This window comes from Phoenix dactylifera, chromosome 18 (genome assembly GCF_009389715.1).
Source record: "Phoenix dactylifera cultivar Barhee BC4 chromosome 18, palm_55x_up_171113_PBpolish2nd_filt_p, whole genome shotgun sequence".
NCBI classification, from domain to species: domain Eukaryota; kingdom Viridiplantae; phylum Streptophyta; class Magnoliopsida; order Arecales; family Arecaceae; genus Phoenix; species Phoenix dactylifera.
In genome coordinates this window covers 7363420-7379555 of record NC_052409.1, presented here as the reverse complement: position 1 = coordinate 7379555, position 16136 = coordinate 7363420, and the positions used below count along the sequence as shown (strand labels likewise).

At 38.3% G+C, this 16136-nt stretch overlaps 2 protein-coding genes across 2 annotated transcripts; both read left to right on the top strand.

Annotated features, from left to right (window-relative positions):
- The first annotated feature begins 5969 nt into the window (after positions 1-5969).
- Positions 5970-7604, top strand: LOC103715802. Its single transcript, XM_008803560.4, has one exon. It carries the CDS (start codon positions 6138-6140, stop codon positions 7299-7301), a length of 1164 nt encoding a protein of 387 aa, XP_008801782.2. The 5' UTR covers positions 5970-6137; the 3' UTR covers positions 7302-7604.
- Positions 7605-10386: 2782 nt separating this feature from the next.
- On the top strand, positions 10387-15190 carry LOC103715821 (2-C-methyl-D-erythritol 2,4-cyclodiphosphate synthase, chloroplastic; the record flags this gene model as incomplete). Its single annotated transcript, XM_026807971.2, is given in 4 exon segments — positions 10387-10666; positions 10760-10792; positions 10795-10889; positions 14831-15190. Coding segments are annotated over 4 exon segments (588 nt in total), but the record flags the coding sequence as incomplete, so codon positions are not given.
- Between the last annotated feature and the right edge of the window lie 946 nt (positions 15191-16136).

Here is a 16136-nt window from a genome sequence, read left to right as displayed (position 1 = left end):
TTGTTGATTATGCTATTGTGTTTTCGGTTTAATTGCATGAACTTCAAATGTTTCAGAGCACAAGAAGTGATGCATAATTTCTGATAGGATGACTGAGCTTGCATGGAATAGACACGGAACTCACCATCATTCAACAGCAAGAACCATAGATATCTTGGGCCAGATTCTATGAGCAACAGTAATGACTGTACTCTCTGCAAATTCTGTTCTTATGGTCTTTTGAAGAATGCATCTGATGCATTATCAATTGATGCTGTGGCTTCATCTAGCACTAGCATATGGCATCCCCTTAACATCCCAAACAGAAGAACTGTCACTGCCCCATAACTCCAATTTGATCCATCCTGGATAACTGCATATCATGGCTATTAGAATAGTCTGATGGTAAGGAAGATAATGTAGGTGGCTGTTAATTATTATATACAACATACATTAGAGATCCTTACCTAATGATTCCAGTCTCTGTTCTCTCTCTCTTGAACAATTCCTCGAACCCGATATTTGTCAGGACCTTCAAAACATGCAAGAAAATGCATCCGGTCAACAATAATTAAGGTGCCAAATCAGCTTCCAAGCTTCAGCTTCAAACATGCAACAAATGGATATTCAGATTTTCATCCGACCGCATCCTAAAGATTATATGCAGCTCGCACTACAAGGCTGCAGGTTATGAAAATTCTAAAAAATAAAAAAATATTTTGGTTCCATGCAAGGTTCGCCGTCTCAATACCGAACTCCATACTATTGCTACACTAGCATAGTATCGGTACGATATGGTACACAATTTTATTGGCATATCGAGTGTCGGTACACTATTCGTACCGAGTATCGGTACCAAACCGATATGATACGGTATCCTCTATATTATCTGGTTTAGACCGGTACAGCGTACCTTGGTTTCATGGTTGGCACTTGCAGGATTACTTGCAAAACTATTAGATATCTTTAGATACTATGCACCAGAAATATCAATCTTAGAGTTTACTACAATATGGATAAGATCAGATCAGTTGCTACTTATGAGAGCAAGGTTAGATATCTCGGTACCTATGACTTTATCTATCCACGACCACTCGTTATTACAGTAGATCTGAGAGCAAAAGTCATAGGTATCAAGATATCTAACCTTTGGCCATGTCACATATTTCTACCACAACAAAAGTTCGCTGTTCAAACTGCCATCTTCATGAATGGAATTGATTGGAATGGTTAGATACTTAATTGCATTTAGTCAAGAACTTAACCTCTTCTACATGGCCTTGGTACAGTCGAGGCAGCAAATTGATCTTTCATGAATGGAATTTGATTGGAATGGTTAGATGCTTCCCCTCAGTTATTTGAGCAATCAGATAGTGAATGATCCTCATATGAAGGGCAAAACGATGAGTGTTGGTTTCCTGGAATCCTAGAAGCGAAAATTTTTCACTCTCTGAAACTCCAACAAATTGGATTTCAGAATATCGCAATGCTGAAACTCCTATAAACACCAAATCTAATCGAAATGATCTTTTTTTGAATTTTCATGTTGCGGGCTCTCACTGGACAAAGAACTTCAACTTTTTTTTTTTTTTTTTTTGGTACAACGGTTGCTCACACTACTCTAGCATGAGTGCAGCCAATAGCATCAAGAGAAAAAAAAAATGACAAAAGTCACAAAACAATGGATGAGAGACTTTCTGGTATGTCCTCGCCGTAATGCTGAGCAATAGAAGAGGCGACCCAATCAACGGTTTTATTTACCTTCTGATATACATGCACGACCTGAAAGGCACTACAAAAGTATCAATCTTTACGATCCACTCCTTTGTATTCTTCTCAAACGTCTCAAACCCAAGAAGGGTTGTTTTCATGAAAGCCAAACTACGCAATTAGTCCTTTCTTCTTTAATTTGAATTGCCCCATGTCTCTTATGACTTCAACTAGACCCTGTCACAATTATCTCTCTGGTAGGACGCGGACGTATAGGTGAGAGCCGGTCGCCCACCCCTTTCCAAGATTTTATTTGTTAATAAATTAGAAGGCATGGATGGGAATTGCCTGTCATCCACCTCTTGACAGCAATTTGTTCTGATCCATATATAAAGTATCTGGCTGGCATTGTACCCCAAAAGCATAGGCATCCCCTTTACTAATTTCTCTGGGGCAGAGACCTTTATTCTATATGGATACTTTGATCAGAAATCAGCAATGATAGCTTTTATTGGCCCTTCAAGTACTCAATCCCCCTCAAGAGAAGAGCTCAAAATGCGTTCAAATTGATGCCTCACATCATTTCCAGTGCTTTTATCTGCTTATTGTTCTTTTTTTATAATCTGTAATCAGAAGGTAATAAACTGGTCATGATCTTTAGAAGATCAAGCTAATAATAATAAGATTTGAAAGGATAATTTATCTATGCACTCGAAGTAAATGTCCAAAAAATATGATGGATAATTGGAAAAATTAGGAAGAGTTGGAGGGTCACTCACTCCTGCCAAGGATCAAGGATGAGGCTGCCCTTTCGATGTTTGGGGCAGCTCATGATTGTCACAAGGAGGGGCCTTTACAGCTGGCTATGACCTTTTCGCTTGGACGAGTGACCTTGTTTTGGACCTGTTCTTTTTGTCAGTATACCAGTCCAAATATGATTGGGTAGTATACAGCTTCGCTCTTTTTCCTCCAATGGTCAAATTGAAGATATCTTCGCTAAGACGCATCATTCATGAGGCTTGATTTTCGAATTCAAGTAGATTTTTACCGTACCATAAGGGGGGTTGTTGCTGTATTGATCCAAATATGATTCATATTGTTATTATTATATTGGTATCGCTAGTCCAAATATAACTTATTAGCTACATTATGAGGCTATATATTGACGTACATATTATCATAAAAGAACAATATGGTATGAGAGCTGTCTGGGCTGGCCTTCGACATACCCGGTGCGTGTTACAGGCTAGGTCTATTATCCTAGAGGGTGATTCAGCCACCGTTATCAGTTGGATTCGAGAGGGTCCTAGGGGTGACGTCTGTGACCACCCATTGCTTCGTGACATATGAACTATGGCGAGGAATGGATGGGCCTTTCAGGCTAAGTATATCTACCGTGAAGCTAATGGTGCTGCGGATTGGGTGGCTGCGCATGTAGCTCGCCATTCCGGAGATACCTTGTGGTCTGGAGATGGGGAGCTGCCTTTGGCACTCCGAGGTATCCTATTTTTTGACTTTATTGGGTGTATCCGTACCCGTCAGGTATGATCCACCCGTATTAGCAAAAAAAAAAAAGAAAAAAAGAACAATATGGTATATAGAGATTTCTCTCTTTTTTTTAATCACTTTTATACTCCTATTTAAAAACAAATCATCCTACATGGCCGTGATCCCCAATCATCCCAACTTCTTAAATCACTACCCAACCAAGTAAAGGACATCTATTTTTGAGATCGGAAATCTAAGATCATCTTGAGCTAAAATTTGAAGACAAAAATATTTCTCAATCCAGTAAAAAAAATCGTAAAACAATATACCATTAATATATTATATCAATACTATATATTATCTCAATATTATATATTATATTATATTGATATTACATATATTTGTGATATATATTATATTAGAATATATTATTAACCGTATTATGTAATGAAATTATTTAATATATTATTTCTATTTGCCTTATTTTTCTAATCAAAATAAATATTAGTATTAAAAAATAATATATGATAAGTATAAAATAAAAATATTAATTCTATAATAACAATTAATATATTAATAAATATATTAATATTTTATTATACTATATTTATATGACTAATATATTTTATGACATATGTGAGAAATAGTTTTGCTATTATATGGCCAGTGATTTTGGATTTCTATAGAATTTCAAATAGATTACTTGTAGATATATGAGAATCTTTAATTACTGAAACATGTTATACCAAACACGATAATTTTAGATCATCGAGTATCAGATTATCTTGGGATAAAAATTACTAGCAATTTAATATCATCTTGGTCATTCCATTTGGATCATCAAGTGCCACCTACATATGCAATTATTGGATGCATTGCACTACATGAACCCTGGTAGAATATAAAGTTACAATACCTAAATTATCCATCAACATCGCTGAGATCTTAAAATGGATCTCGAAGAATCTAACACATATGACTAAGCTGACATTGAGCTTATCCGTATTGCTTTTTTGATGAAGTAAACACAAAAAAAAAAAATCCCTATAAAACGAACAAAAGCTCAAAGCGATGCCATTTCCTTTGAATGGACCCGCTTTTCTCACCTGCTGTCTTTTCGAGTCACGGTGGCTGGTCGGTGGGTAGCTTGCGGGGCCCCTCCACTTTCCAACGCAGTTCGGCCTCTGCCGGCCATCTTCATCCGTCCAATACCTGAGCCCACCAGAATGGACGGATGGATTTAGTGATGTCCGAAATTCTACCAAAATTCTTCGAGACGCAATCTCATGGTACCGGGAAGTTCACCACCACGTGTCGTATATTGATTGGAAGGAAGTGTGCTATTCTTCTCACGCCTGTGCCACGTAGAAGTGTGGGTGCTGTATTTGGGCTTCGTAGTTTTACTTTGTGTCCTAATCATACACGAAAGGCCTCGTGCTAGACTTTTTCTGAGCTAATGTTAGGATCTGCTAAAAACCCAACACAGGAAACATCTTTTTTTTAATTCTCACGTTCAAGTTCAATGTTTCATTGATTGGTTGAGGAGCCGTAGGGCCCACCTCCCACCCGATTTCTAACAAAAGTCAAAGTTCAACGTCAGAGTAATGGATTCCTAAAAAAGATAAGATTAATTATATCTTACAACGCACGCATAAACGATTCTATGAGGATACTAATTCTACCGTTCGTTTACCTCGTCAGCAATGGCGGTACTCATGACACTTAAAACGAACGGATAGGACGTGGTGGGAGGGTCGAGATGGATGGTAGATCGTTGTCCGCGTAAAAATTGTATGCGGTCCTGAAATTGGGGTCTGACGGGAATCGCGTTCAAGTGACGCGGTCGTGGGCCCACGTCCTCTAGGTTTTCTTGGAGGGACAACTTGGGCGTGCCACCTGTCCTGTCCAGTCCATTCCGCCACCCTCTTTGGTCTTAGGCTCCCAATTCCACATAAAAGAATTTAAAATAGTATCGGACCGTCCGGTCCGACCCGGTCCGGTTCATTCTATGCTCGACCTAACCAAGCCACAAAACTCTTGGTCCAGTCCCTGCCTTTTTTTTTTTTTTTTTTTTTGATTTATATCAGCATGGTGTACTGGTTGACAATGTAAATAGAAGCTCTGCTATTTCAGCTACTGTAAACTGATACAACTCAAAATGCTGATCATTATATAGGTCAAAATTATTTAACATTGCCTTCTCCTCATGTTAACTGGTTTTTTTTTTTCTCAACTACAAAATCTTTGAACAATGCCTACCATGATTAGTTCAATTTATCTGTATCAGTCCACATTTTTAGTTCTCCATTCCTTCAATGTTGATCAAGATTTTAGAATATCTTGATTACATTTAGAAAAAAAAAAATCTTCAATCTTCCTTCTTGCATAAAATCAATCTAAAGATTTTATTTCAATCTTAAAAAATAAAATATCTTATGCGGTTATTCAACATCGATTGAATTGTCAGCAAAAGCCACTTCATCAAAAGAGGAACAAAGCAGTAGCCTGTAGCAATGTTGTTAATATTAATGTTGATATTAGGCTCCTCCCACAAATGCAGTCCAAAGTTGAAGTTGCCATCGAAAAATGAGATTCTTTCTTAAACCGGTTCGGCCAAGCCAGCTGGACTCATGCCGGTGACCTAATCTTGAACTAAGTCATGAATCTTGAACCGGTCGAACCCGAAATACAACATAAAAAACCAAAAACCAAGTCAGCTTCCAATACAAGGAAATAGTGCAGTCTACTGCAAGCCTCTCAATCCCTTCAACCCTATATATAGTCAGCCGGCCATCCAAATCCCTCATCCTCCGTATTCCTCCGGAAAAAAAAAAAAACAAAAGCACTCCTCCATCCCATGATGGCCTAAAAGCCATTACTCCAATCTTTTCTCCACTTGACATCTTCTCACTTTGTCTCAATTTTTCCTTCTCTCTCTCTCATTAAAACACCCCAAAGCAATGGCTTCCAACGAATACCAGGGCGGCTTCTCCCTCTCCATGTCCTTCCGCGGCCGGCCCCTCCGCCGCCGCAGCCAAGTTGTCTCCATGGAGCATGGCCATGAACAAGAGCTCCACGAGCTCGACCTCTTCCACTCCCACGTCGCCGACCGCCTCCTCTCCCTTCTCCCGCCCGACTCCCCCAAACACTCCCTCGACAAGCCGCCTTCGCCCCTCCTCTCTCTCGCCTTTCTCTCCAAGCTCCTCGACACACTCCTCGCCGTCGAGGCCGAATTCCGGCCGCTCCTCCCCCTCCTCGGCTGCGGCCCCCCTGCCGCAGCTTCTGCCGCCTCCCGTCCCGTCGCCGACCTCCTCGACCGCGCCGTCAAGTCCCTCGACCTTTGCAACGCTGTTTCCCTCTCCCTCCACTCCCTGCGCCACTGGCTCCGCCACGCCCAGATCGCCGCCTCCGCCCTCCTCTCCCCCCGCCTCCACCTCCTCCGCGCTCGCCGCGCTCTCTTCAAGCTCCTCCCCTTCGACGCCACCGCAGGTATCCGGACCGAGGGCGCAGGATCCTTCGGCCGGCGGGAGACGAACTCGAGATTCTTGTCTTGGAGCATGTCGAGGAACTGCTCCGCCCACCTCGCCGCTCCTCGCGGCGGCGATGGGGGCGCCGGGGAGCTGGCGGCGGCGGTGTACACGATGAGCGCCGTGCTGGTGTTCGCCATGTGGGCTCTGGGGGCGGCGTTGCCGTGCCAGGAGCGGGGCGGGCCGCCGGTGGCGCCGCCAAGGCAGCTGCCGTGGGCCGCGGCGATGGTGGCGCTGCAGGAAAGGATCGCAGAGGAATGGCGGCGGAGGGACCGGAAGGCGGCGGGGATGCTGGCGGAGCTGCTGGAGGTGGAGAGGTGCGGGAAGGTGCTGATCCAGGTCGTGGAGGAGGCCTCCGGCGCCCGCGCCGGTGGCGGCGAAGGGGGCACGTCGCTGGAGAGGGAGAGGGCGGAGGAGGTGGCGGAAAGGGCGGCGGAGCTGGCGGAGGCGTGCCGGAGGCTGGAGGAGGGGCTTGGGCCGCTGGAGAGGCAGGTGAGGGAGGTGTTCCACCGGGTGGTGGGGAGCCGCGCAGAGGTGCTCCGGTGCTTAGATCAGAGAGCGCGCTCTGCCATTGCTCCCTGTCCCATTGTTTCGTAGACAAAAATTAAAACCCTTAGGTTTGGATTTGGGTTTTTCCTATAACTTTATAATTTTATCAAATTCTTTCATGTGTTTATATGTGAATGTAACATTAACTAGATCAATCTTTTTTTTTGGTAAGGTTTGGGTTTCTTATGTACACAAGGATTAAAGCTGAGGTTTCTAACATCAAGAACTTCATCTTTGTTTTTCAAAATTAGTAGGAGTGGATTGGATTGGTTATTAACTCCATAGAAATTTAATATTATTTGTACTTGTAATTTCATCTGCTTCTGTAAATATTAACTGAAATTTATTTAATTTGGAGATCAAGCATTTAAAAATAGGTTGAACTTGATTGGATCATCCGACCGAACCACCTTATGTGAACAGTATAACTTGGTACTACTAAAGCAGATGGAGCTCTTTCCATGCTAAACAAATAGATCTTGGATAGGTTTCTGAAAAGAGCTATCTTGCCTTTTTCCATGGGGATTAATGCTAAACCGAGCTCTTGATTTCTTGCTACGCCTGGAAATTTGCATTCTTCCATGCATTTGTCAATGGCAAGCAAAATATATCCTACTTTGTAAGCTACCAGTATTATTTATATAAAAAAAATCAGAACAATGTTATATGTTAAACAGATCACTAAAAGTTGAACTTCCCAAAAGATCATAATAATTCTCACAGCAAGATCATATAATTAGAATAATCAAATAGTTGAAAATACCATCATGATTTTGTTTGAAAGCATTACAGGAAAGAGGGAACCGATTGTTAACAGAGAAACTGCAATTTCGAATCGGATACGCAAGTAGACCCGAACAATGAATACAGGTAGAAGAAAAAAAAATTGGCGATATAAAATGAATGGCTGTAAAAAGAAAGACCATGGAACTCGCAAATGAAAATAATACTTTGGACTTGATTTTTGAACTTTAAACCTTAATCATTCTTTGACTGAATGGAAAAAGATGCTGGAGTATTAGAGTGAAATAAATCAAGCAAATATTGAAACAGAATTCCAAGTAATCTATTCGCTTTTCCTCCAACAAAAAGATTTAATTACCTTTCAAATATTAATATGAATATCTATATATTATATATGTGATTTGGATAGTGTATAATATAGTATTGATGTGATAAATTTGTATTTCCTAGTTTCAGCATGCACATAAAATCATAAGTATGGTAACTCAGACATCTAGATCTTCTTTAGAGGACATAGCATTTAGAATCTCCCTCGAACCCAAATTTAGAGACTAAATAAGGCAGTATCTAGGATGTTTGGGCATATCCTTTCATACCCAACAACTTCAGTGGTTCAATCTTTGGTTTTCGTCCTTATTGTGCCTATCTTTGGTTGATATAAGTTCAATCCTTAATTTGTGGACCTTGGTGGATACAATGTTTTGCTTGTAAGCAATTTATTATTGTGCTTTGAAAAGAAAGGAGATTTTGTAGTGAAATATTTCTTGTATATTCTCTTAGATTTTTAATCCAGATTAATGCCACGTGATGAGATATAATTATCCTCTGCCAAGGATTGATAATAAGTTAGGATTTTTGACTTATAAAATTTGCCTTCGAGAAGAATGTTATTTTTCTTTTCTTTCAATGGGGGAAGATTTTAGAGTTGTTGCCTACTTACAGGAGCTTAAAGTTTTAACTATGAGGTAGTTCTTGTGATCTACTAATTACTTGTCCAAGCTCCTTGGTAGATCTATTATTTTGATCTAGATTTTGGTCCCAATTGAACACAGTATTTGATTTGAATCCAATATCTAATTGTGAAAGTTTCCTATAGTCTATAACCATGGGAGAAGATTTATCTATGAAGGTCAAATAATGGTTCTAAACGTTGTCTTTGCAAGTATTAGAGTACGTAAATGGAAAAATAAACCTGATCTTGAAGTTGTAAAGCAAAGAATTAATTTTTGGGGGCATTGGCAGCTCTCATATGTATTTTCATAGGGGCTTTGCATCTTATAGAGGATTTATGTGTATACCCTTCATTTTTTTTATTTTGCATATGTGCCTAACCATCTAATAACGTAAAAAAATTAGCAGTTTAAAATTAAAAATAACTAAAATATCCTTAATAAGCATATATGCAAAAAAAAAAAACATTTATAAGTTTACGTATGCAAATAACATTTTACTATCATGCAATGTCATATATTTAGGAGGGTTTACATACAAAAAATTCTAATTTTATTTTTTTTAATTTCAACCTATTTTAATACTCGGATTTGTCTAATACATCCTCAATATTTTTATAAAAATATTGCTTTAAAAAAGATTGAATTGACAATTAGATAACAAAAAGAGTTTTAGAAGTTCTTTCACTAATCACGGATTTATTCTACTTTATTCTTCTTCATTTATAACAACCACTATATCTTATTTTATCAAAACATAGCTTAAAATATTTATTGTTATAGATGCATATATGAGGACATAGATTAGAATATAGAAAAATATTAGAATGGTATTTATGCAAAAAATTAAGAATTTTTTTGCATGTCTACCTTCTAAATATATGAAAATGCATGAATATCCTCTAAAATTACTCTTTGTATGTATATCCTTATAAATGTTTTCTTTTGTATATATATCTACTAAGGATATTTTTATCATTTTAATTTTAAACTGCTAACTTCTTAACGATGTTAGATGGCATGGATAGATACGCAAAAAAAAGATATATATACAACACAAGTAGTTGATGAAGATATACATACAAATATTTTTTTTAGAAGGGTATTAATGTAAATTTTAATATTTAGGAGGGTATACACGTAAAAAAACTCAATTGGCAATACCTGCACAAAATTTTTGCTTTTTTTTGCCTTTATATATATATATATATATATATATATATATATATATATATATTAAAAAAACGCAACAAGTCTTTACTTTCAAAAACTGTTTAAAATTTTAAACAGAAACAATTTTTTTCTGTCTAATTCCATTTTTTTCTTCAATTTTGTAAAAAATAAAACACATTGGCAATACCAAACGGGCCCTGAATTATCTGCCAGTTCTGACTACCTGCACCGGCCGTTATAGTGTCATTTCGGCCGTTGTTTTTTGACCTTGCTCGAAACCTATCAACTGCCGATGGGAGCAACCGAATTTTCTCCTCGATTACTTCGTTCCGCCACTATTCTTTCCATCGGCCGCCGTCTCCGCCGCGCGGGCGGCGCCGGAGGACCCGGCAATAACCGATGCCCCACCATCATCCCTGCCTCCGCTGGTCCTCACAATCTGCGTCGGCCATGGCTTCGACCTCCACAGGCTCGAGGCGGTTCTCCCACTGATCATCGGCGGCATCGACATCCCCCACGACCGCGGCTGCGACGCCCACTCCGACGGTGCGCGCTCCAGCTTGGCAAAAATTAGGGTTTCGGAGCGGAGGGTTTTGGATTCTTTTGTTCAGTTTGATTGATTGATTGGTCTTGCTGCAGGAGATGTGTTGCTTCATTATATGGTGAATGCGATTTTGGGGCCTTGGGGCTTCCGGATATCGGCCAGATATTTCCCGACATTGATCCCAGGTGGATGGGCGCCGCGTCCTCTGTCTTCTTGGGAGAGGCTGTGAGTTAGAATTCTTGGCTCGCCTTCTTCTTTTGGCTCTGTGTTTTTTGATTTGTTTCCGTAGCGCATTTTTCAATTCATAAAAAATCGCGATTTTCTAGGTCGTGCCTGATTTTTAACGCCAAAAAAATAGATCATTTATGATTTATTACAATTCTGATGCTCATCTGCTTCACGGTAGAAAAAGATCTTGAATTCTACTCAGTATTATTGTTTTATGATAGGGAAGTGATGCCATTTGGATGCAGTCTTGTAGAATTGCTTTTTGGGTTGGACTAGAACTTTAATGGAGTGAATTGATCCAAACTAAGACCGCAGAATCTATCATCATAATGTTGGAGAATCCTGCTAATTTTGGATTGCATAATTGTAGCATAAAGTCGGGTGTGAAATTAAGAAACTTGAGTTGCCTGATGCTGATCCTAACCAGCTCTAAAACTAGGATAGTTCAATTGCACCACCTTATTTGCTGCCTTTTTTAGATGCATAACTCAATGTATGTTGCCTATTTCTGGTGAGAGAGTACTTGTGAGGGAATTGAATCCTTAGAGACTCACAGCTTCCTCTACTGGCAGTGATCCAACTATACTAGTCTTGAGTCATGTTTTCAATGGCCTTCCTGTGTCATCACTCACCAGTATAACATTTGATGATGATTCTTCAATCACTGAATTCTCTTATGTTTCTTTTTTTACTATAGTCGGTTGAATCCTTGTAACTAGATGTTGATCAACGAGAAAGCTCTGTTAGTATTTTTGTGATCTACTGTTGCTTTTCCTTCTCTATGACTTAGCAAAGTTTTTCTTCAACTTTTTGGCTGATTGAGGACATCTCTTCTTCTTTTTTTTTTGTTACTGATGATATCATTCAATATCATCAGACTGATAGCTTTATGCTTCATCTTGTCAAGCCATATATAGTCACAGATTCGGCATGCTTTCTTGTTGGGATCTATAACTTAGACTTCAATATGATGAAACTGTAGGAAAGCATTCTTAGTTGTCTTCAAACTATGCAGAGTATGAGTTTGTAGGTTTAGTGGAACAATAAATTCTATAACTTAGACATTGAGGGTTTGATGGTAGAATAAATTCTGATGAAGGAAATGAGAAGTAATAATGAAAATAAGACCAATGATGAGGTCTCTGTTTTCATGTCGTATTTGATAAGTTTTTTTGTCTAATTTTTCAAATCTACTGTTTTACAACTCACAGAACTTTAGTTGTAAGACAAAAGTACTCATAGATGTCTTTAATCAATAATTTAAAAATAAAACCATAATAATGCTCAATAAATGCCTGCATGGCAATGTTTTGGTTGGCTTCAGAAATGACAGGAGCAAGTCCCTAAATTACTTTCTGTTGACTTCAAGATAAAATTTATTTTTATGGATTTTTATTTTATAATTCCTTTTTTTCTGTTTTCCTTCTGATTTTGTATTTATCAAATAGGGCCTATTAGTGATGTAAGTGGATTTCGCAGGATTTGGTAATTTTACATTGGCCTTCTAGTTCTATCACATATATATCTCACCATTTTTTCCCTGAACCATGCTTAGGTTTTCTGGGCGTTCTTTTCTTTACCAGTCAACCTCAACACATAATAAGGTTTTATGATTGTGTCACATTATCCACCCTAGTTTGATAAATATGAGGCATGGACATCATGGGCTCCATCTCTTCGTTTTCTTTTTCTTTTTCCTTTGTTTTCACATGAATAGGCACAAAGTAATGAAAATCTTTTCATGTTTTATTTTATCTCAATTATATACTCTGTATTTGTCCTAGTTCTTCAACTTTTGTTCTCTCAAATTTATTTCTGGAATTACTCCATATTGTTTACTTAATTTGTGATGTCCTGACCATCTTTTACATCAACCAAAAAAAGAAATCATATTGGGAACTAACTAACAACTCTATCATTCGGAAGTACCATGTTTTAAGGATCTTTCCTTTGGATAGTGAGAACACAGTTGCAACAAGAATAAAATAGTATGTCCTAGTTGAAACTTGTTAACCTTTTTTGGGTTTATCTGAAAGGACCTGGTAATCGAGCTGATTACTGGTCTCTTTTTGCAAACTTTGTATGAATAACTTGCAATGTAAGTTATTGAGGCATTGAGACCCTTCTTATTGCTTTAAAGATCTTTTTTCATTCTAGTTATACAAATCATTCATCCATAACACTTCTATAGAACAAGAATTACAAGATTTATTTTGAAAACAAGGGCATTACCATATTATCTAGAGCATGAAGGAGTTGTCTGGGTGCCCAGTATGCTGTATAAAAATAGCATGTTGGTGCAGTTGGCCGTAGTAAAAAAAATGGCATGATAGTCATTGAAGTCAATAGTGCGAAAAGAATGGGCGGTCGAAGAACCCAAATCCCAGATAATCTAAGATACGTCTATTCACATTGTAGGAACTAGGAAGACTGGTATAAGGCTCCTATGCCAACTAAAAGAAACACCAAGGACTGCTACCATTGAGTAGTTATAAAAATGTAGGGCACAACAATTTCCATGCTATCTTGCACATCATGCATGGCATCCAAATTCCCTTTAACTTGCATGCTGTTTTTGATAACTTCAGTACTGTATAAACTGGGTCAGGGAGTCCTTAACTGTTATTTCCATTGATACTTCCTTTGTTTAGGAGTACCAAATTGACATACCGAGAGAAACAGCCATGCCCATCCAAAATCATTTGCACCATTCATCCATCTATTTCTTTGTTTCAATCCCATAAGAAGCCTCCACATTTGCTCTATGAAGTCTCCTCAGATATAGTGCAGTTTACACGAACCCTACCACGGGATGGGAGGTTCACCAATCCTTCCTGAGAACATAGGATCAGTGATTAAAAATCATTACATGTAGTTAAATTTTCTGTTTATAATTTTAATATAGACCTCTATTAGTAACTTACATTTGACACAATTGTCACCCTAATTTTTCTGCAACTGCTTTCTTAGCAAAGTCTCGAGAGGCATGAAAATATATTGACTAGCTGTATGTAAGTTGTCAGTCAAGTTTAACAACTGGCATTTGATTGCTTATGATTGCAGTGAAAGATTGGTAACTAGGCATCGCCATAGCATTCGAGAGGGGAAACATATCTAATTCATTTGTGCTGTATGATACCCCAAAACAGTGTTCCTTATTAATTTGGATACTAAGAACAGTACAGAAGCAACAGAAATATAAGGGATGTACCACCAATTGTTAAACATTTTATATGCTAGATTATTTGGACAAGACATGTACAGTTAATGATGTTTCAGATAGCGTCTGGATAATTTATAGCACTCTTAATATTATTCAGTTGGTACTAAAAAAATATATTATTCAGTTGGTACCTACCACCACCATCATCATCACCCAAGCCTTGACTTATCAAATATGGGGTTGTTATAGAGCACGACTTCAAGATTAGAAGGCTTAATAGATTTGTGCAGAATTTACAACCAGTTTTCACCCTAACATCAACCATCTAGTAGTTGGTCCCAAATTCTTAGCCAAGGGAGGAGCTTGCCATGAAACCTATATGGTTATTTGGATGGTAGAAAGCACACCTTATTGTTTAATTTAAACCCATGCAATCAAGTAGCAATACTCAAGATTCTCCTATACTTGGAAAGGGTTTAGAAAAAGGGGCAAGATGACAACTTTTGATGTAGGATGCTGTCTTTATCTCAAAAAAAAAAAGAAATGAAAAACACTCCTGCTAGTTCCTAGGAGGGGGCAGCTATTCGTCTGGTAAGATTTCTGATTTTCTTTCTTTCCTTTAGGTAAACTAATTTGTTTTTTTGTTTGAATGAATATTTTGTTGCTATTCCAATAGCTAGCTTTGTTTCTATTTTAGGTCTATCTATTCCATCCAATCAGTTCAGAGAAGGCATTACTTCAAATAATTCTAACTAATCAATGTAATCCATTCCAGGTCAGACTAATGCATGAGGCAGGCTATGAACTTGGAAACTTAGATGCCACATTGATCCTACAAGGGCCAAAATTGAGTCCACACACGGAGGCCATTAGAGGAAAACTCTGCGATCATCTTGGAGCAGATCCACCTACTGTAAATCTTAAAGCAAAAGCTCATGAGAAGGTTGATCTTTAATTCATTTGTTGCTGTTGTATGTTAATTGTTGGATACTGTATAATTGTCCATACAGCAAGCGTCATAGAAGATGCAACTCAAGCTTGCTACTTCAATATGTAGCCATTCAATATATATAGTTGTATTTAAACTCTGTATTATCACTGAATTAATAAGAATTCCTGAATTAAATTCGTTCTCTTTGTCCTAAGCTAAATTTGCTGCATAATAAACTTCTTGTTTTTTTTCCTGAAAAAAAAACTCTGGCTGGGTTTTCATGAGGCTGCATTATCTTTAGCTTTCTATGGCCTGAACTTTAATTCTAGAAAACTGGTACAGTCAATGAGGCTACAAAATAGCTGCAACCTTTTCTTTTTTTATTTATTTATTTACATTCCGCAAGCAAAACCTCATGAGGATAAGGAACATTGTCGATGAGGAGATGTAACTTCTAGGATCAAACGGGAAGTTTTCAGTCACATGATTCTTTGAGTCGAACTAGCATAACACTGAACATTTTGTTTGATGCATATGACTAACTCTAGAGGAAGAGCTAACAAAAGAGGTTTATGAACTGTGATCCATTTTGGATTTTTTCCCTTTTTCTGCATAGTTCTTTTACTTGTCAACTATGTTAAAAATTTACAATTTCTTTTCTTTAAGGTGCTTCAAAATTTCTGCATATTTGTCTCTCTGCGCGCACGCGCGCTCGCGCAGAGAGAGAGAGAGAGCCGTTCATACAAGCGGGAGACTATCTGGATCATTTTAAACTGACATAGGGCATGTTTCTCTTATGTGCTTGCCTTATCAGTTTAAATTGACAAGAGGTGGGCATTTGGCCGCCATGGGGCACTGTGGAGAAGAGGCTATTGGGGGAGAAGGATCGGAGCTCGGCCGCCTCGGTCCCTCCTCCATGGTCGGCCTTCTTCCGTTGATGAACACCTGTAATCAGTTCAAAAATATTCACAGTAAGACAGACGTATTTTATAGTATTCTCTCTGCTAAGACCTCAAAAATCTATGTTTGAGGTGTATCACCACTTTCTCATTATGCATGAGGAAATTTATGAGAAAGTTTCCTTTTAGGGATTGATATTTTTCTGTTTCTCTTACGTTGTTAGTTATATTTAAACATTTGATAGGTTTCA